At 38.7% G+C, this 20,242-nt stretch overlaps 1 protein-coding gene across 1 annotated transcript in view; it reads left to right on the top strand.

The window, feature by feature from the left end:
- Positions 1-7: 7 nt before the first annotated feature.
- The window catches only part of ABCC2 (ATP binding cassette subfamily C member 2), a 53,606-nt gene continuing 33,371 nt past the window's right edge, over positions 8-20,242 (top strand). The window contains exons 1-9 of the mRNA XM_039871529.1: positions 8-169; positions 1,769-1,942; positions 12,149-12,274; positions 13,822-13,956; positions 14,196-14,303; positions 14,711-14,766; positions 15,932-16,166; positions 16,621-16,784; positions 17,459-17,636. Coding sequence (XP_039727463.1) covers positions 140-169; positions 1,769-1,942; positions 12,149-12,274; positions 13,822-13,956; positions 14,196-14,303; positions 14,711-14,766; positions 15,932-16,166; positions 16,621-16,784; positions 17,459-17,636 — 1,206 coding nt within the window. The 5' untranslated portion in view covers positions 8-139. The remainder of the gene's footprint in view (positions 170-1,768; positions 1,943-12,148; positions 12,275-13,821; positions 13,957-14,195; positions 14,304-14,710; positions 14,767-15,931; positions 16,167-16,620; positions 16,785-17,458; positions 17,637-20,242) is intronic.

Below are 20,242 nucleotides of genomic sequence, written 5' to 3'. Positions count from 1 at the left end.
AGGATACCCGCCTTTAGTTGGAACATCAGAATGGGAGACAACTCATTGCTAATGCTACTTACCTTCCACCTTCACTGAGGAAAAGAGTAAATAAAAACAGTCATACGAGAGTCTTCTTTCCAGAAGCGCTCCAGGCATCATGGAGAAGTTCTGCAACTCCACTTTTTGGGTGAGAAATGATACTTATTCTGTTCTCAAACTCAGAACAAGTAGTATATTAGCCTAGAGTGGCCACCAGTAAGAACCAGAAAAGTTAGATGTGTAGTTGGTTGAAAGCTCAGGGTGTTTTGTTTTGCTTTGCTTTGCTTGTTTTAGAAAATCATATCTTCAGAGGATATTCTATGTAGGAGAGTAATATATTTATTTTATAACATGTTTATCGTATCTCAGACTCCTTTCTTGAACAAGCTAGGTACAAAATTGTCTCTCTAAGGAGAAATAGAAAAAAAGCCTTCCAATTTCATTAATGTTAGGAGAGGGAATTTCAGTTTGTGGGGTGAGAGGAAGAAGCAAAGGTCTGCGATTGAGTCTTGCTGAGATACGTTGATGTTGAAATGATAATGCTATGTTCTAGAGGAACTGGCAGTTAATGATATGGACTGGAAGTTGAGGCCAGGGATACAAATCTGGGCATCTGAGCACTGAGACAGTGGTCCACTGAGCAGCGAATTTCAAGATAAACAGGGTGAGCAACAAATGGAATAGAGAATGAGAAGGGACCTTGGATTTAGTGTTTTTGAGAAAATGTGATCTGCAAATTCCTAGCATCCTTATTGGAATCATCCAGAGCAATTGTTAAAATAGTTTAACTATCTTAGATAAGCCTTTTTAATTCTAACGTTAGATAACTTTATGGAGAGATAAGAAGAGCAAGAATGAGGTAGCAGAGCACGTGGGCAGCATTTCCTGTCTTAGGAAGAATCTGGGCCCAGGGCCCTAAAGGATAGGACAAGTATACCCCAGGAAGGTGGGGCTTAATAGGCCAACTTTGAGAATTCTCTCCGAGGATTACCTAACAGATCATCTCAATCAGGCACTTCAACCTCTTCTTTAAAGAATCTGTGCAAACAGTCCTACAAAACAATAGAAAAATATTTATTGGGAGAGAAAAATCTACTCTCATGTGACTCAGATATAAGAACTGGTACCCTCCACCCTCATCTTACAAGGACACTTTTGGTTATTGCAGAGTGTAAAGACTAGTACAGATAAGCCTTCCGCCTGACAGTGTCATTGCTGCTCCCGGGCTGAAGGCCCGCTCAGGTTCCAGCATAAGCCCTCGGGCTATAGGAGTCTAAATATCATAGTATGATTAAGCATTCTGCCTGCCTGCTGCCTGCATGTTTGTTTGAATGTCTGCCAATGAGTCCAACAAGTGCTAAAAACTAGGATAAGAAGTTTTTATATCCCAGGGAACTATTCTCTCCTTCAGATTGGAGAACAATCCCTCTTTTCTCCACAACTTGACAAATATAGTGATGAAGTTTACTCAGATTAACTGGTGGATAAACTCTCTTAAAATCACAGGAAGAAAAACCTTTCGAGGTTGGGTTGGCCAGAAAAGTCATTAAATGTCATTAAATGGCGAATTTATATTAATGGAGATGAATAGGAAAATACAGCTAGTTAAAGGATCAGGATGAATGTGGATATAGAACTGAGTTAAATTTTTGGAAACAGGGTTTGGGGTGGAGGGTGTGAGCTAGGGCTGGGCTTCTGTCTTCAAAAATGCATGTAGCCAACAATCTTTGCATTTTTGGTCCCCCAGAACTCCTCATTGCTGGATAGCCCGGAGGCAGACCTGCCACTTTGTTTTGAGCAAACTGTTCTGGTATGGATTCCTTTGGGCTTCCTTTGGCTTCTGGCCCCTTGGCAGCTTCTCCACATATATAGATCCAGAACCAAGAGATCTTCTACAACCAAACTCTACCTTGCTAAGCAGGTATGGAAACGACACTATTTTCCAACTAATTCCTTGGTACACCATAGAGACATTTTCTTGGTGGTTAAAATGTCTTCTTCCCTGTCTTTAACCAGCTTTCCCAGGTGCTGCTGTCTGAGGTAGAGCCATGTTCTGAGTGTCCCTCTCTCTACCTGCCCTATGCCTCACTGGTCCCTTGCTGTATTTTTTCGTTCAGGTGACTTTGATTTCTATAAAAGAATAATGACTCAGAAATCTTATGAATAGTAGACTTCCTAAATACCAATGATGGATACTCAGTCAGTCAAATACGTAGTTATTGTCTTTTCAGTATTTGAGAAGCGAACACTGGATTTCCTATAAGTTGTTCTAATAAATCAGGAGACTGTAATTCAGTTGGCACCTACTGTGAGGTGAAAATGTACTATATGACGTGTCCTCTGCACCATTCAGGCAGTCTAACCACCATTGCTCATCTCCCCAAACTTGGATCTGAAATAGGGCTTTCATTCTCCCGAAGTTTTCCAGAGGTCTAGATGATCACTCACAGTACAGGAAAGAATGGTGAGTGCTCACAGTGACTTGCCTGAGTAGAGAAATAATGGAAAGGACAAGGGCTGCAAGAAAGAGCCCAGAAGGGATGAAAGGAGGAAGGAGTTCCTTAGCCGGCTGCAGCAATTAATGCAGAAAGGGTCTTATGGGAAATGAAAGACCCTCAATTGACGCTGTAAAGCTAATTCATAAAATCCACCATCTGCTTCTTTTCACTAGGGTTTTCCCCCACCCCAATCTGTCCTGATCTTTAAACAGGGTTTTAGGAAGGCAAATTAAACATGGCATTCTATGAGCACACAGTCCAATAACCTCAGGTTACCTGCACTCTAAAAAGAGGGAACTTGGCCAAAGGAAGCAGTATTTACACTGACACTCTGAGGTGGAGGCCAGGGCTGGGTTTTGTCAGGCTCTGGATAGAAAAAGAACAGTCTCTGAGAGTCTAAGGCAGGATCACTCTCTACCCTGTTGACCTATGTGCCCAGGGCAGAGCCTACTACTCAGCAGGCATTTGTCGAATGTTGATATTAAATGCACTCTAAGGAGTTGAGTCAAGAGTGTGTCAGACCATGAACATTGAGCAATGTGCTTCATTACCCTTGGGGATGAGTCAGAGCCTTTGGTTGGAGTCAGTTAAATTAGAGAGATTCTGCCATTTTCTGGAGTGTCCAAGAAAAGCTTGGGTAAATGAGTAAATCAGCATCCCATCCTAATCAGAGCTATTAATTAGCTTAAAAAAAAAAACAGCTTTCTTGAGATATAATTCATGTACCATACAATTCTCTCATTTAAATACAATTCTATTTTTAGTATATTCACAGATATGCGTAACCATCATCACGGTCAACTTTAAAACATTTTTATTCCCTCAAAAAGAAACTATCTCCCTGTTCCCCTTAGGAAACTATCTCCCTGTTCCCTTAATCTTTCTGTCTCTATTCTAAACATTTCTCTATTCTAAACATTTTATATGAATGGAGTCATACAGTAATATATAGTCTTCTATGATTGGGTTCTTTCATTTAGCATTAGGTTTTCAAGGTTCATCTATGTTGTAGCATATATCAGTACTTCAATTATTTTTATGGATGACTAATATTCCACTCTTTGGATATATCACATTTTTTTTTAACTTTTATAAACACAAAGCTCTATGGAGAAAAAGAAAGGCAATGTATTAGGTTTTCTTTTCTCTGTAGTGAATAATTCATTCACCCTTGCTCATAATCTCAGGAGCTCCATTTATAATTTATACTTCACTTTTTTGTTCTCCATCCTGGAAGTGACAGACACAGATTAGCTTCCTCTTAAAAATTTCAAAATAATTAGTTTCTTCTCTGAAAAAGTTAGAAGTATCATTCCTCGCAAATTAAAACTTCACTTCTTCTATGAGAACCTTCTTCTTAGCTCACTCCTCGACTTGATTTTATTTCTCTGCTTCCTCTTCTACCTGCCTTGAGACCATTAGTTCCTCTCTTGATCTCCTGAACTGTTGTTACTACTGTTCTTGTTTGGTCACTAGTGTAGTGTTTACCTCATCTGAACTAAGTCAATTTGCTCAAGCAAGCTGGTGAGAGACTCTGCAAGTTTATTTGTTTAAATGTGTATCCTTAACTGAAAGGATCTGATGCACAATAGGTAACTGAATAAATTAAATTACAAAATGAATGAATGAATGAATGAATGAATGAGCTCATAGTCAGTCCTAGGGGAACAAAAGAGGAATTTGATTCTGAAGGTTGTGGAAGTGCTGCGGTATAAGCAAGATGTACAGCAAAAAAGAACTTGGTGTTGAGCCAGTGAGATGTGGGAATCATCTTCAAGTATTTGCAGAAGTATGACATAGAAGATTGCCTAGCTTGTTCTGAAAAGTTTCAGGGAGCAAGATCAAGGTAAGTAGGTGGAGGTTGTTCCAGGGAAGTTGACTTTGGCTAAATATACAGAAGCGTTTTTTAATAATAACTGTCTGATAAGAGAATGGATTGCTGGGAGATATGGTCTCTGAAAATATTGAAACTGAAGTTAGATATGTGTCTGCCATGGAAGTGGTGGAAGTGGACACTCTCTGCAATGGGTAGAAGATTCAACCAGAGGGACTCGTCATTCAGAAAGTGCTGAGAAAAGGAGGACTGTACAGAGATGGAGAGATATTAAATATGGCCAAACCACTCTCCTTTCTTTTTTAAATACCAACGAGATTGTATCTCCTTAGGAAGTTGAATTTAGTCAACTCTTAATGACTTGAAGCTCCTCCAATAAATCAGAGATCAAGGGCAAACACTATTAAGGACTTGGTAATCATTAAACAACCACAAGATTCCCTGATCCTAAATAAGAAAACCTTGTGTATGCTCCTGATTACTGAAATAATTCATGGTTGTTATAGAAAGTTTGGAGACTCTAGAGAAATAAGAATAAAATTAAATCCATTGATAATTGTATCACTCTGATATACTCCTGTTAACATTTACTGTATTTCCTTCCACTCTCTTAAGAAAAAAAAAAAAAAAGAAAGTCTCTTTCTCACCTCCCTACCTTCCAGTCCCATTGTCCAGGCCTCCATTTAAAATTATTTTGATGGCTACTTTCATGTCTGCAAATAGTATGTTTAAACCTATATTTCTTGATCAATCAACTTCGAAAAAAAAAATCTATTTCTGCCCTCTCTAAAAGAAGAAATTTAGCTCATGACCCACCTCCCAACTTCCTTTTCCTCTCCTCTTTTTCTCAGCCTTTTAGTTTTGTATGGTTATTTTCATTTCTCCAGTTGGTTACCTTTATATCTAAAAATAATCTGCCATCAATTATAGACTCTACATCTTGATGCCTCTTTAAGATGAGAGCATTAGTGCCCCCAAATTTCTTGGATCTGGAGAATATCCTCAAATAAAGTTTTCAGAAAGAGCAACACTAAATAAACTCTCTAAGTCCTTATTTTCTGAAAATGTTCATCTGAATATGGAATGCTATGTTCAAAAATCATCTTTTTTTTTAAAACTCTGAAGATAACATTATATTGTTCTCCCACATCCTATCCTACCAAATTAGGATTTTTCTCATTCCTTATCCTCTCTAGAAGCTTTTGTCCTCTTTATTCTTGATGTCCTGAAATTTCATGAGAGTCTGTTTACGTGGGTCTTTTTTCATTTAATGGGTTCTACACTTTCAACCTAAGAACTCATGTCTTTCTTATCTCTGAGAAATTTATATATATTACTCCTTTCATTTTTTTTCCTCCAATTTTGAAATTTCATCTCTCCAGAACTTCTTGTAGATGAATGTTGGACTCTCTGAATTGACCCTCCTTCTCAACTTCTCCTTTTAAAATTTCTTTTCCTCTGTGTTCTGAAAGATGTCCCCGTTATTACTCCCAGTTGTCCTAAAGAGCCTTTATTTTAGCAGTTGTGAGTTTGAGTTCTAAGAATTCTTTTTAATGTCTGAATATACTTTTTCTTTTTAACAGCACCTACTTTCATATTTCTCTTAGGACATGAATTTTAAAATAATTTAAAATTCTCTTCTATGCATTTAATAATTTTTGTTGGTTTCATCCCAGAAGCAATTATTCTGTTTAATTATCTTGGCTGTCTTCTTTGCTAGTGCTGGTTTTCCTCAACTTTCTGGTGGCTATTAGTCTTCCCTTTGTTAATATATTAATGAACATATGCGGCTGAAATAGGTCCCTTTTCTGCTATATGTCTGCTTCTCCAGCTGGCCTCTTCTTGGTGGGAGGACTGCTTGTGAGCTATGAGTCTTGGGTGACTGTCTGGACTTACCAGCCTCCTCCAGGAGCAGGTACCTGAGCTGTACCTCTCCACCCATACTGTGTACCAAATGAGCTTACTCTGGATGAAATTACTCCTCTGGGGCACCAAATACCTACACTATCTACTGGGTCTTCTTCAGGGAAAGGATTCAATTTCTTTAGAGAATACTTCTCTTTTAGCCTATTTGGGGGTAATGGTGGCAAATATAGTTTGCTGCCAGCGGATTTGCAATGATGAGTTGTCGTGGGGGAGAGAAGAAAGTGACTGGCAGAACTATATCAGTTCTGGACACAGAACTTCAATTAAGACTATGATTTCTGTCCTGTTTCCCATTCTGATTCACTTCCAGGGCTGACAACAAAAAAACAGATTTATATCAGTTAAGACTCTCTCACCTCCAAGTCATGTTTGTTGGTTTAAACAATAAAGAATTTATTATCTTACATAACAAGAAGTTCAGAAGTAGTGCAGTTCCAGCATATGTTAGTGTAGCAGCTCAACAACATCAACAGGTAGCTGATTATTTTCATCTTTTTTCTGATAACCTCAGCACATCAAGCCAGTTATCGAGCTAGCACATAATTACAGGATGGCTGCAGCAGCTCCAGGCATCACACCCTCAGGTCAGTGCCCAGAGGCAGATTAAGAGGCCACATGCCCTCATGTATCACTTAAAAAAAATAGCTTTATTGTGATATAATCTACATACCATAAAAGCCACTTGTTTAAAGTATATAATTCAGTGGTTTTTAGTATATTCACAGAATTGTACGACCATCACCACTGTCTAATACCAGAATATTTTTATCACTCTAAAAAGAAACCTTGTGCCTTAAGCAGTAACACCCTATTCCACCCTCCTTCGGCAGTCCCCCTGGCCCTGACAACTCCTAATCTACTTTCTGTCTCTATGAATTTACCTGCTCAGGACATTTCATATATTTGGAATTATGCAATATGTAGCCTTTAGTGTCTGATTTATTTCATTCAGCATAAGATTTTCAAGGTTTATATGTGTCGTAGCATGAATCGGTACTTCATTTTCTTGAAAGTTTTTTTAAAATTGTAGTAAAATACACAGAAGATAAAGTTTATTGTTTTAACTATTTTAAGGTATACAAGACAGTGGCATTAAATACATTCATCATGTTATGGAATCATCACCACTATCTAGTTCCAGGACTTTTTCATCACTCTAAGTGGAAACCTTGTACCCCTCTTTAAACAGCCCTTCCCAGTCCCTCCCCAGTCCCTCCTCCGCTATCCCCTGGCAACCACAGATCTGCTTTCCATCTCTATATATGCCTAGTCTGGATATTTCACATACAAATGGAATCCTAAAATCAGTGGTCTTTTGAGTCTGGCTCTTTTCATTTAGCACTGTTTTCCAGATTCTTCTATGTTGTAGCATATATCAATATTTCATTCCTTTTTATGGCTGAGTAGCATACCATTGTATGGGAATCCCATATTTTGTTTATCCATTCCTCATCAGTTGATGGACATTTCAGTTGTTTCCATTTTTTTCTATTTTGAGTAATGATATTAGGAACATTTGTGTACAGGTTTTTGGGTGAACATAGGTTTTCTGTTTCTCAGATATATACTTAAGAGTGGAACTGCTGAGTCATATGGTAACTCTATTGTAACTCTGTAAACCATTCATAAATTTTAAACTGCATGCTGTTCTGAGTAGCATAATAAAATCCCTAGTCATCCAGCTCCATCTCTGTCCAACATGTGAATCATCCCTTTGGCCAGCTGTATCCACGCTTCATAGGCTACCCACCCCATTAGTCACTTAGTAGCCACCTGGATTACTAGATTGGACTGTGCTTGTGTAGAGTCACCCTTATTTTATTTAATAATGGCCCCAAAGTGCAAGAATAGTGATGCTGGCAATTCAGATATGACACAGAGAAGCCATAAAGTTTATGTATGTATACGAAAAAAGCAGTATATATAGGTTTTAGTAGTATCTGCAGTTTTAGGCATCCACCGGGGGTCTTGAAATATATCCCTCTAAAGATAAGTGGGGACTGCTGTACTCATCCTTGCCAATACTTGTTATTTTCCCTCTTTTGATTGTAGTTATCCTAGTAGGTGTGAAATAGTGTCTTATTGTGGTTTTGATTTTCACTTCCCTAATGACTAATGATGTCGAACATCTTTTTTGTATGCTTTTGGCCATTTGTATACCTTCTTTGAATGAATCCTTTGCCCATTTTTAAACTGAGTTATTTGTATCCTTTTATTATTGACTTAAAAAGAGTTCTTTATCTTCTGGATCTATGTATCACTTTGATCAGAGAATTAAACCTTTCCCAAAAGGCCCCACAAGCTAGTTCCCACAAGCTGTCCCCCAATTCTCTTTGGTCAGAATTGTGTCACATGGCCATGGCTAAAGCAGTCACAGCCCAGGGGAATGGGACCATCATAACTGGTTTTAACTCACCTCATGGGGTTGCAAGTAGGTCCAGATTCCAACCAAGCATATATCTGAGCTGACTAGGGTAAATATTTTACGAAAGGGGGTTTGTTAGGAAGAAAAGACTGGCTTTGAGGAGGCAACTCTATCAGTCAGAGTTCCAATAGGAAACAGGCAAAACAGGATAGTGTAAAGAGGTTGTATTTACAAAGAGATCTAGGGCTTTAGCAGCAAAGTGTTAGCACTGTAGATCTGAAGGGACAAGAGTGGAGAGTGAATCTGGCGGGCAGACTGAAGATACCAGCACAGCAACCAGTAATGTCTATCTCAGGCCCCCCTTTCACTGTTGCCTTTTCTTGTGTGTGTTTTGGGCCACGGTTTTCTCTGCTTTTGCCCGTCACTGTTGATACATTTGTTTTTTGTCTTCTAAAACTTATCTGGTCTACTGAGCTCAGCTTTCTTCATTCATATTTTCGTGCTATCATGGCTTTATTTCTTGGGTACTTCATCATCATTTCAATGGAATAGGGAAGGATGGGAGGTAAACAAGTGTATGAAACCTCACATCTTGGACTGGAAACACCCGTCTTTTTCTATGAATATTTTAAAAACATAATTGAACTCATTAGATATGCAATTTTGTAGTCTACTTTTTTTTACATGAGCTGATATAAAAAGCATTTTCAAGGGTTAACATTATTTTTCGACGAAATTTTGATGACTAACAAAATTGTTCATCACATGAGTATACCATACTTATTTTATCAGCTCTTGCAACATAAACTTCTCTCTACACCCTTCCACCACATTTTGGATTAGTTTAGGTTTTATAAATTCTCCAGTATTAAAAATGAGACTCCAGTTAACATTATTATGCACAAATATTTGTCTGCAATTCAGATTATGTCCTCAGAATAGATTCCTAGAAGTAGCATTACTATATCAAGTATATGAGCAGTTTAAGATTTTTGAAACGCAGTGGAAATTTTTTATAAGTTAGCAAGGTTTTTGCCAACATATAGTCTCACCAAAAGTGTGTTAAAGTGAATTTATCTGCACTCTTGCTAGCATTACATAATATTATGTTTCTTTAATTTTATATGCAAAAAGAGCATCTTATTGTTTTACTTTGCATTTCTACAAGTACTAAATGCAACTGATTTTTTAAAATTTGTTAAGAATATTTCTTCCTTTGCAAATTGTCTGTTCACATCGCTTGCTCATTTTTCTAAATGGAGGTGTTTATCTTTTGAATAAATGATTTACAGAGGGTTGAAATTTTAAAAGGTACAAAAGGGTACATGATAACTCTAGTTACTCATTCTGTTGGAGTTGGCAACCATCAATACCAGTTCCAGAGATAAACAGCTCACGTTTGTACAAATACCTGTCTACTTTTTTTTTTCACACAAATGCTAGTGTCTCATTCTCTGTGTCTTAGAGATCTTCTATTTTTAGCACATAAAGATCTGCTTCTTTCTTTTTACTGACTTCTTAAGATGCTGTTATTTGGATGTACCATAATTTATGTGCCCTAAATGATAGAAATTTAGTTTTAACCTTCTGCCATCATAAGCCATGCTGCAATAAATAGCTTTGCACCTATGAGTGTGTCTGTAAGATAAAGTCCTAAAAATGGAATTACTGGGATAAGAGTATGTGGACTCGAAATTTTTATAGATAGTATAAATTTCCCTCCATCAAGGAAATTTCCTCAGTCTCATCAAATTTTTATTATAAAACTTTTTGATCTATGCTCATCAATTAAGTGAAAAACAGTAGATCATAATTTGAAATTGCACTCTCTTATTATTAGTGAGGTTAAACATCTTTTTATAGTTTAGAAGCCCTTTGTGTTTCTTTTTCTTTAAATTATCTATTTATATTCTATTTTTTGCATTGGTTGTTAGTTTGTTGTTTTTTTTAATATTGTTTTGTAGGAATTCTTTATAACATAAATTGGTCCTTTTTGATATGGATTGCTCCATGTATTTCTAATCAATTTGTACAGAGTTTAATATATGTAAACCCATAGCAAGGCCCCCTCCTTTTCCTTGGCCTGGGGAATGGTCCGCTGGTTGGTATTCTCTTTATCTAGTCATCTTCAAGAGTGCTTGCTCTATTTTATCTCCTAATTCACCTGAAGGCTAACATAACTTACCGCTTCAAAAGCCATTTTTTTTTCCAAAAAAAAAAAAAATTTACATTCTCATGTGCGGTAAGCACAGTACTGTGTAGTATATTATTTACTTTAGAAAAAATGCATTCCTCTTATTAACATGTCTTTGACTCTATGCCTTTCTAAATAACAGCACTGGTCCTATTGGTTAAGGGTGCAGTCATCTCTCTCCTTGGCTGGTTTTTATTACAAAGGGCCCAGTATCTTAGCCATTCTGGATGAATGAGACATGAGAATGAGTAGGGTTAGATGGATGGCAGTAGAAAAAGATGAGGGTAGGTGAGATAGTAAAAATCTTCATTTTCAGGACTAAGATACTGGTAGAACTCCTCAGCGGAAGTAGTAATTTTCCATCTTAATGGGTGGAGATGATACTTTAAAACAATACAATATATATTATGACTCATGAGCTTACAGGACAAATACTGATTGGCTTGGAGTCATCTTAGGATGACATAGTTGCAATCATTTGCAATATTTTCAAAGGTTATATAGTGAAAAAGCTGGGACTAATGACCAAAGACAGGTAATAATGTCATCCCAATTGGGGTGGGGGATCCCCCTTTTAAAACTATTGTATTAGTTACCTATTGCTGTGTAACAAATTGTTAACTATTGTCTTAGTTACCTATTGCTGTGCAACACAATAAAATTTTTATCTCACCGTTTTCTCACATCAAGAATTTGGGAGCAGTGTATCTGAGTTTTGTTTCAAGATCTCTAATGAGGTTATAGTTAATATGCTGGGACTAAGGTCATCTGAAGTTTTGATTGTGACTAGAAGATCTGATTCTACAGTGACTTGCTCACATGGCCTTTGGCAGGAGGTCTCAGTGCCTTACCAAGTGGCCTCTCTGTAGAGCTGCTTGAGTCCCTCACAATGGGGCTAGTAGCTTTCCTTGCAGTGAGTGATCTAAGAGAGGGAACCAGGAGGAAGCCACCTTGTTTTCCATCTTGGAAGTCACATATTCTCACTTCCACCATATTCTGTTCATTAGAAGCAAGTCACTAAGTTCAGTCCACACTCAAGGAAATGGGAACAAAGCTCTGCTTTTTGAAAGGAGGAATATCAAAAAATTTGTGGGCGCATTTTAAAACGATCACATTCAACATTCCTCAAAAACACTTAACACAGCATCCTTTGACTTTTATTATATCGCTTGAATTACGTGTATCCATTCATGCCAGAAATATTTATTGAGTTATCTGAATCATGAACACCATTTTTACCATCTATTACTGGGAACCATTTTATTCTAAAGGGTGAAATCTTCCTAACAGTGGTCTTTTTTCCTTCTCAGGTGCTCGTTGGGTTTCTTTTTATTCTAGCAGCCATAGAACTGGCTCTTGTATTCACAGAAGACTCTGGACAAGCCTCAGTCCCTGCCATTAGATATACCAATCCAAGCCTCTACCTGGGCACATGGGTAAGGCCTATCGCCACTTCTGCCTTGTTTATCTTTTCTCTGCTCACAGTCATCTCACTGAAATTTACTCTTTTGGAATGAAATTAAGTCCAATTTCGTCTGCCTTTTTCAAGGGACCTATGATGAGGCAAAGCTCGATTGTAATGGGGTGAAACAAAGTTTAGCTTTCCATCTTCTTTTAAACATTAATTCAGAGAGCCTTCTCTCTAGAGTAAGTTCTAGCTTTAATGTCTAAGATATATATCGTATGCCCTCATATCTTGCCATCTAAGGATCATTTGTAGAATCCAAATTTCTTAATGTAAAATAATTTTCTTAAATGCTGTAAATACTGTTTTTAAATTGATTGACTGTAGACTCTAATCAGTGGATCATTGAGTCTAGAGTTGTTTGCATAAACTTGATGACAGAAGCTAATGTTCCTTCAACAAACATTTTTTTGAGGGGGATACTATATAGTTTTTTAAATTAAATTTATTGGGGTGATGTTGGTTAGTAAAATTATATCAGTTTCAAGTGTACAATGCAATAATACACCATATGTATATTGCATTGCGTGTTCACCACCCAAAGTTAAATTTCCTTCTGAGATGCCATCATTTCAAAAGAAGAAGATGCCTCATAATTATTTGGATTTCCAGTCTTTTTCAAAAAATCAGAATGTCTGACAACTATGGGCCCACGTTCCCACAGGGCAATAGTCAGCTAGCATTGGGTAGCCCCCATACTGAGACAAGGTATGTGCTCAGTACAGTCCCCCAGACTCACTGCACTCAGTAACATGGACTGCCTGGCTCTTGTAGGCATTGTTGTTTTAACACTGTTATAAAATAAAGGAAGATCTTGGTGGTGTGGTGTGCTGCAGCTGCAGTGTCACAGAGCTGATTGTGTGCATCACTTCTCAACCCTGCATCTAGTGACATCATGTGAAATCCACCACGGTGGGAGTCTTTATACCACAGAAGTTGGCAAATGCTACAAATTATAGCTTTTTTCCCCCCCTTCCAGAATGCTGGTTTACTAACTAACTAATTAGTTAATAATTTGCATTTAATTAATTACATACAGGTGAACTATTACAGGCAAGCTGTTTTTTATTAATTGCTTCGTCTGCTATTATTAGAAAATCATGATACAGACACCTCGCACCTATTCAGCAGAATCTGCCTCCCCCAGCTGACAACTGTAGTGCCGGAGATTAATTTCCTTTGGTCTTGAAAAGGTTCTTCTGGCTCTCAAAATAATTCCATTAAAATGCAGATGGTGACCCTTTGTGTTCTTGGCTAACTCCCCACTCAAGTGTGGTAAATAGAGATGGGGTCAGTAAAGGGGTCCAAGGGAGAGCTCAGAGGCCCTGAAAGAGAGTCGGATGGCATCAGAGAGGACATCTACAGTTTGGCATTTGTGTTCTTTCTGCCTGGCCAGATTAGGTATAACAATCTCCTCCTTCAGCTCTCCTTTCTTCCTTTGTTTTCTGACATCCTTTTTGCCTCTTATCCTTGACCAGTGACAACATTTTTCAGAACTTGATGTGAATTTCTCTCTAGCTCCTGGTTTTGCTGATCCAACACAGCAGGCGATGGTGTGTGCAGAAGGACTCTTGGTTCCTGTCCTTATTCTGGATTCTCTCAATACTCTGTGATACTTTCCAATTCCAGACTCTGATTCGGATGCTGCTACAGGTAAGGAGGAAAGAGAGGGTGATGTGAGGAGAAACTGCCAGGCAACTTCTAAGTTGGAGTGAATGGCATAAAATAGGTTGAGCTGCAGGACTGAATTGTATTTAGGGGATTCAATATAGGATTTAATCACAAGTATTGACATCTGTGAGCTGTTTAGACTTAATTTGAATGAAAGGCTCATTTTCTCTGTTTTTTTTTTTTTTTTTTTTTTTTCTGTTTTGTTTTTTGTTTTCCCATAGGGCAACAATTCCAGTCTGGCCTACTCCTGCCTGTTCTTCATTTCTTATGCATTACAGATCCTGATCTTGATCCTTTCAGCATTTTCAGAAAAAGATAAGCTATCAGATGTAAGACTCTAAATATACCTACCTTGTAGATTATTTGATTGCATGGCAACTTGACAAATGTAACTTTGAGAAGTCTAGGTCTCTTGGCAGTTCCCTGAGCCCAGAATACAATGGTATAAGACCATTTTATGACATAAGGAAACAGAAAGCGACTAGTGTGGAAACACTCGCCTTTACGTTGACCCACAGATCTTCAGCATAGACAATTAATTCATATATCTATGCCAGAAGATCTGATTATCCCTCTACTTGTAACTTTGGGGTCTCCAAATAAATATATGTTGACCAGCCTACTTCAGTATCATATCTAGTTTCTAACACAAAATTATGTCAGTTTCTGATTTTAAAATTCCATAAAATTCCTGTTTCCAATTGATTTACTTTCTCATTTTTTGTGTGTCTTGCAGAATCCATCATTCACGGCTTCGTTTCTGAGTAGCATTACCTTTAGTTGGTATGACAGGTAGGAAATGCCTGGAGAGTGGGTTGTCACTATCCTTACCCCCTCAGTCTTCTGAAAGTGATGGAAACTTTCATTTTTAAAAATGCCTCCTGTGGCCTCCATTTCTCCTCTACTTAGAGTCAGAGAATGTTAAAACTTACAGATCAATTTAGTTGAATCCCTTCATTGGGAAGACTGGGGCTCTTGGTAACCTGAGGGTTCCAAGGAGAAAAGGAAGGGAAGTAAGAAAAAGAGGCAGTAGGACAGGAAAAGGGAAATGTGAGGGCAGGCAGTGTGGTACGGATTTGGAGGGTAAAGGATAGAATATCTGGCCTGGGCTCCCAGAGTATCTGGAGTAGATGTTCTTGTCCTTTGTAGTTCCATGGACTCTTTTGGTTATTAACACCCATGAACCCCTTCTCAGATCATGTTTTAAATGCATAAAAGACATATGATTATTGAGAAAAACAAATATATTGAAATATAGCTACTTAAATCTATTTTTTAAAACCAAAAAAGAAATGCTTCTTTATTAATGCATTAAATAACAAGATCTAGTCACGGGTCTAATGATGACCATAGTTTCAAAGTAGCGATGCATGTAAATAAGCCATGAAAACATCTGTGATTTCTCCTGGTGACAAAGGCATAGGTATTCCTTTTTACAACTCTGGTTGGTTGCCTACAGTTATATTAGAAGGAAAGGCTAAATATCAGTTAGAAGCTATTAAAAATAAAGATGTGATTTATTTTCCATTCGTGTTCTCAAATGCCAGGTTGAGGGGCTCTGACCTAGAGAGACAGTGTCGAGGTGGCCTCCAGATCTGCTCAGTTCTTTCAGGGCATCGTGGAGGCCCCTCAGGGAGATGCCAGAGCAGCAGAGCGGCAGCCAGTGTTTGAGGAGGAAGGAGCAGGGGGAGGTGATGCTCTTTTTGCTCTTTTAATTCAGCAGTACCCCTCCTCTTCCCTTTCTCTTGTTGTCTACCACTTTCTGCTACCCCCACCATATCCCTTTCTTGCTCTCCTCCACTCTTCTGTCAAGTTCAAAGGGTCAGGAGAGATGGGGTGGTGTGGAAAGGGAGAAGTCTGATTCTTCTGTCCTCCATCCCGGAACTGGGAGGCAGGCTTTGATAGAGACACCAAGTAAACAGCCTCTGACTCAGCCTGTGGGTCACTCTTGTCCTAGCATTGTTCTGAAAGGCTATAAGCAACCTCTGACACTGAAAGATGTCTGGGATGTTGACGAAAAGCTTAAAACCAAGATACTAGTCAGCAAATTTGAAACAGTCATGGCAGAGGAGCTGCTGAAGTCCAGGCGGGCATTTCAGAGACGGCAGCAGAAGAAATCCCAGAGGAACTCCGGAGGCGGCCTGAACGGCTTGAACAAGAACCAGAGCCAAAGCCAAGATGTCCTTGTCCTGGTAACTGTCCATGAGGGTCTGTGTGAATGTTCTTTATGTCTCGGACAAGGGGACATCAGTGTCATGGTGATTTTGTCCTCATATTTTTATTGCACTTTATCCTTTGCAGTGCATATTTTATCATTAATAGTATTCACAATCCTAACAGTACCTTAGTGATGAATACGTGGGGGTATAACGTACTCTTTGCTCTCCTTTTGGGTAGATTTGAAATTTTCTATAATAAAATGTTTTTGAAAATAGAAAAATAAAATAATACCTTAACCTACTAGAATTTGTACCTTGGTGGGAGTTAGCATTAGCAGTTAATTAATTTATTATTTCACTCGTAAATATGTGTTGTGTGCCCCTGTGAGTCACCAAACTCTGGACAAAGAAGGCACCAGGATTCGGTGCAGAACACAGTCTTACATCCCTCAGCTCTGTGGACACTGTCCTTTGGTTTTGTACCTAGGAAGAAGCTAAAAAGAAACAAAAGAAATCTAAGACCACAGAAGACTTTCCCAAGTCCTGGTTGGTCAAGACCTTCTTCAAAATTTTCTACGTCATAATCCTGAAATCGTTGCTGCTGAAGCTCATGAATGACATATTAACGTTTGTGAGTCCTCAGCTGCTGAAGTGAGTTCAAGGGCCTTGGGCTGTCTCAGGGCCTCCTCTGCCACTCTCCTTCTTGGCCCTCTGTATGCAGGCTGGAGCTTATTATTAATTCCCATTTTCAAAAAATGCTCACAATTTTCTTTCACCTTACAGCATTGTGTTCTTGAAAAGCACACGACAGCTTTTGAAATCTAAGATGATATGTCCTTTAGCCTCTCTCTTTTCCACACCCATCTGCTCCCCCACCATAGGAAGCCAGACACTTGGTAGGGGCTCTTGTTTGTTAAACAGGACTGTCGTGGGCTGAGCCCCATCCAAGAGGTGGGCAGCATACCCGGGGAGAGCCTTGAACCTGGTGTCGGTACCTCCTGGCTCCCGGTTACGGCCTTCGGTGGGCAGTTCAGGATAACCATGACAGGACGTCTGTCTGCTGAGGTCTATGGAATGAACAATCCTCCAGTGGAAGCCCTACTAACTCATGCTAGACACATCCTAAGCTTGTCCTAAGCTCTCACTGCTCGTCTCCAAGCCAAAGCAAAAGTGCTAGTACACTGTAGCGCTCAGCCTTCCGAAAACACCAGACAAATCTGGTCACTTTTGTTACTCACAGGGCGGGGTAGGGTAGCGGGCTATGCACGAGGAGTGTGAGGACCCTGTAAAGGCTTGATGAGAATCACTTGGTTTTGCTCTGGTAGATTGATGATCTCCTTCACAAATGACCGTAACACCTACGTGTGGGTTGGATATATCTATTCGATCCTCTTGTTTGCCGTGGCCTCCATCCAGTCTATCTGCCTTCAGTACCATTTTCAACTGTGCTTTGTTCTGGGCCTAAACGTACGGACAATCATTATGGCTTCTGTATATAAAAAGGTAAGTGGACTATCAGGTATCGCCAAAGAAAATCCCCTTAGTAAACGTGAGCATTTATTCCAAGATTGAAGAAAATTTGATGGAAATGATCATTGACCTCAACACTTGGTTTTTGACTAACCATACAGCCTTCTTTAGATGGAAATTAAAATACAAAAAATGTGTATATAGACATAAGGTGTAGGGGTGGGGTAGGAGGGAGCATGCACTCCAGGGAAAAGCTAGCAAACCCATCTCCCCCCAGGATTTGCCTTTTAGCCTTGAAAGCTTGCCTATCTGTCCTTCTCTTCTACCTCTCTTGGCAAGGTGAAAAATGCCTTGGGAAAGAATGTAAAGTCAGAAAAGAAGCTGGCTAAGGGCAGATTCTTAAAACTGTCAGCACTTAAGCCTGATACTACATGAAACTGCACTCGTAGGATCTGGTGCATCCATCTCAAATTACTATTTTACCACAGTCTAGAAGCTCTATGAGCCCAAGGCTCCATCTCCCCAGACCCGCTTCTTCCTAGAGACTTCTTTTCCTAAATCTTTAGTGGCTGACCAACCCCTCTTCTGCCTGATTCCTTTTTTGATTTGTAAATATATTCACTCTGCTTATGGAGTTCTGCAGACTTGGGAGCTCTCCATTTTCTTGAGATGATTTTGCTCATCTTCCCTCTGATATGTTGCTTTAATGGTTAACTTTCTCAGGGCATCTGTATTTTCTGTATCTCTTAGATACCAAGATGAAGTTTCATTTCGTCCCTTAAGAAATGAAAATAGAGTCAATTACATTTCAATTAAAAAGAAAGAAAGAAAGAAAGAAAAAGAAATGAAAATAGAATAGTTAGGATCAGTGACTATAAGCCTGAGGAGCAAATTCATAAATGAAGAGATAAGAATTTTTATAGGTCAGAACATCAAGCAATTGCCCTTTCTTCTTTTTCCTCTACCACTAGAGAGTTCCATCACAGTGATTTCTCTATTACAGTTTCTGGTTTTCTCTTTTGCTTTCCTCCCTCAAAACACTGATGTGTCTGTCTTCTCTGTGTAGATGTGGACTTATCAAAAGAGACCAGACAGGTAATCCGAATGTCTTCAGGTCAAATCTGAATCAAATCCTTTAAACTCTCAGAAACCCTTACATTGAAATTTGGTCAAATTTCAGAAATCTGGTCAAATCCTTTAAACTCTCAGAAACCCTTACATTGAAATTTGTCTTTCCTCAAATTAATTTTTTAATTACCTTATTTCTTCTGGAGATATTAGATTTCTGTTGGTTTGCAGGATATGGGGTCACTAACCAGGCTGTCTCAGTCATTTCTAACGAATGTACGCTTTTTTAATTGTGATGTTTTGTTCCCACTATTTTGATTCTTAACAGTTTTTGCAACTGTTGCATATATAAGGAATTTGTAAAATAGAACCCTTAATGAGGCCTTCATTTACATAAATATTGCTACTAAAATAGAATCTAAAACCAATTCCATATGTTTAGACAATGCTTCATTTATGAAATATTATTAAGCATGTTCACATCTATTATCAATCCATAGCCCTGTGAAGTAATTGCATTATCCCCATTTTACAGAGAAATAAGGCTTAGCTCGTTTCAGTGCCTACAATTACATAGCCAAGAGCTGTGCCTAGATGAAGCCTATTGAGACTAGATCAATTACTTTTCCACTTTACTGAGATTTATTAAGAAAAGAAAACTATAGCAATTACCTTGAACATGTTACTTTGTTGTGTTTTGTTTTTCCACACCAAAAGGGAGGCAAAGAGGTGGACTGATTTCTCTAGAACCTTGGTGGCCTAACATTTTAGGAAATTTCTATTTTTACTGTATGACCAAGAATCCTGATATGTTCCAGAGAAAAAAATGTGTTGGTGGATTAAGATGACAGTAGAGCTTCTAGGAGAACTGAGGTGAATGTCTAAGGACACTCGTAGCCCATACACTGTCTTTGTGGGAACTAGAAGAAGGTTTTCCTTCCTCCAGGAAGATGGAGCCCACACCAACAGTGCTTTGGTGAGCGTAGTGCAAGCCAGTTTCAGTGGCCCCCAACCCAAGTCCCTTAGCAGGGTGCATTATTGCAAGGCACTGTCGATCAGCCTTCTGATCTTTTTAACATGAGAATAGAAGGCCCATACATAACATTTAGGTATCTAGACATTGCTTGAAAATTCCTGATAATAAGAAAGTCATTTTGCTTCAAATGTGGGAACCTGCAGTTTTCCTCTCTATTCTAAGATCTCGGTCTTTCCTGGGAATGGTTGCAACCTCCTCATAAGAGTATGGCTCCAAATAACATTGCCGTATCAAAAGGCCGCAAGGCCAGAATCAGCAGATGCTTCCTCTCTTCATCCCTCCATTCATTCCATCCTTTAGTACTTGATCCCCTACTGTGTGCTCTATGATACCGTAGTGAAATGGACAGATGTAGCCCTTGTCCTCACAAAGTGTACATCCGGTAGGGAAATAGAAAAACAAGACAAGTACAGCTCAATGTGATGAATGTAATGGCTGAGATAAGCACAAGATGTTATGCGGGTACACAGGACGGGTATCTAAGATTGAGAGTTAGGGAAATCTTTTCAGAAGAAGTTTCATCTACGCTAACACT

The sequence above is a fragment of the Pteropus medius genome, unplaced genomic scaffold, assembly GCF_902729225.1.
Source record: "Pteropus medius unplaced genomic scaffold, Ma_sr-lr_union100, whole genome shotgun sequence".
In the NCBI taxonomy this organism is placed as follows: domain Eukaryota; kingdom Metazoa; phylum Chordata; class Mammalia; order Chiroptera; family Pteropodidae; genus Pteropus; species Pteropus medius.
Note: the sequence above shows the minus strand (reverse complement) of the source record. Positions and strands in the feature narration are given on the sequence as shown.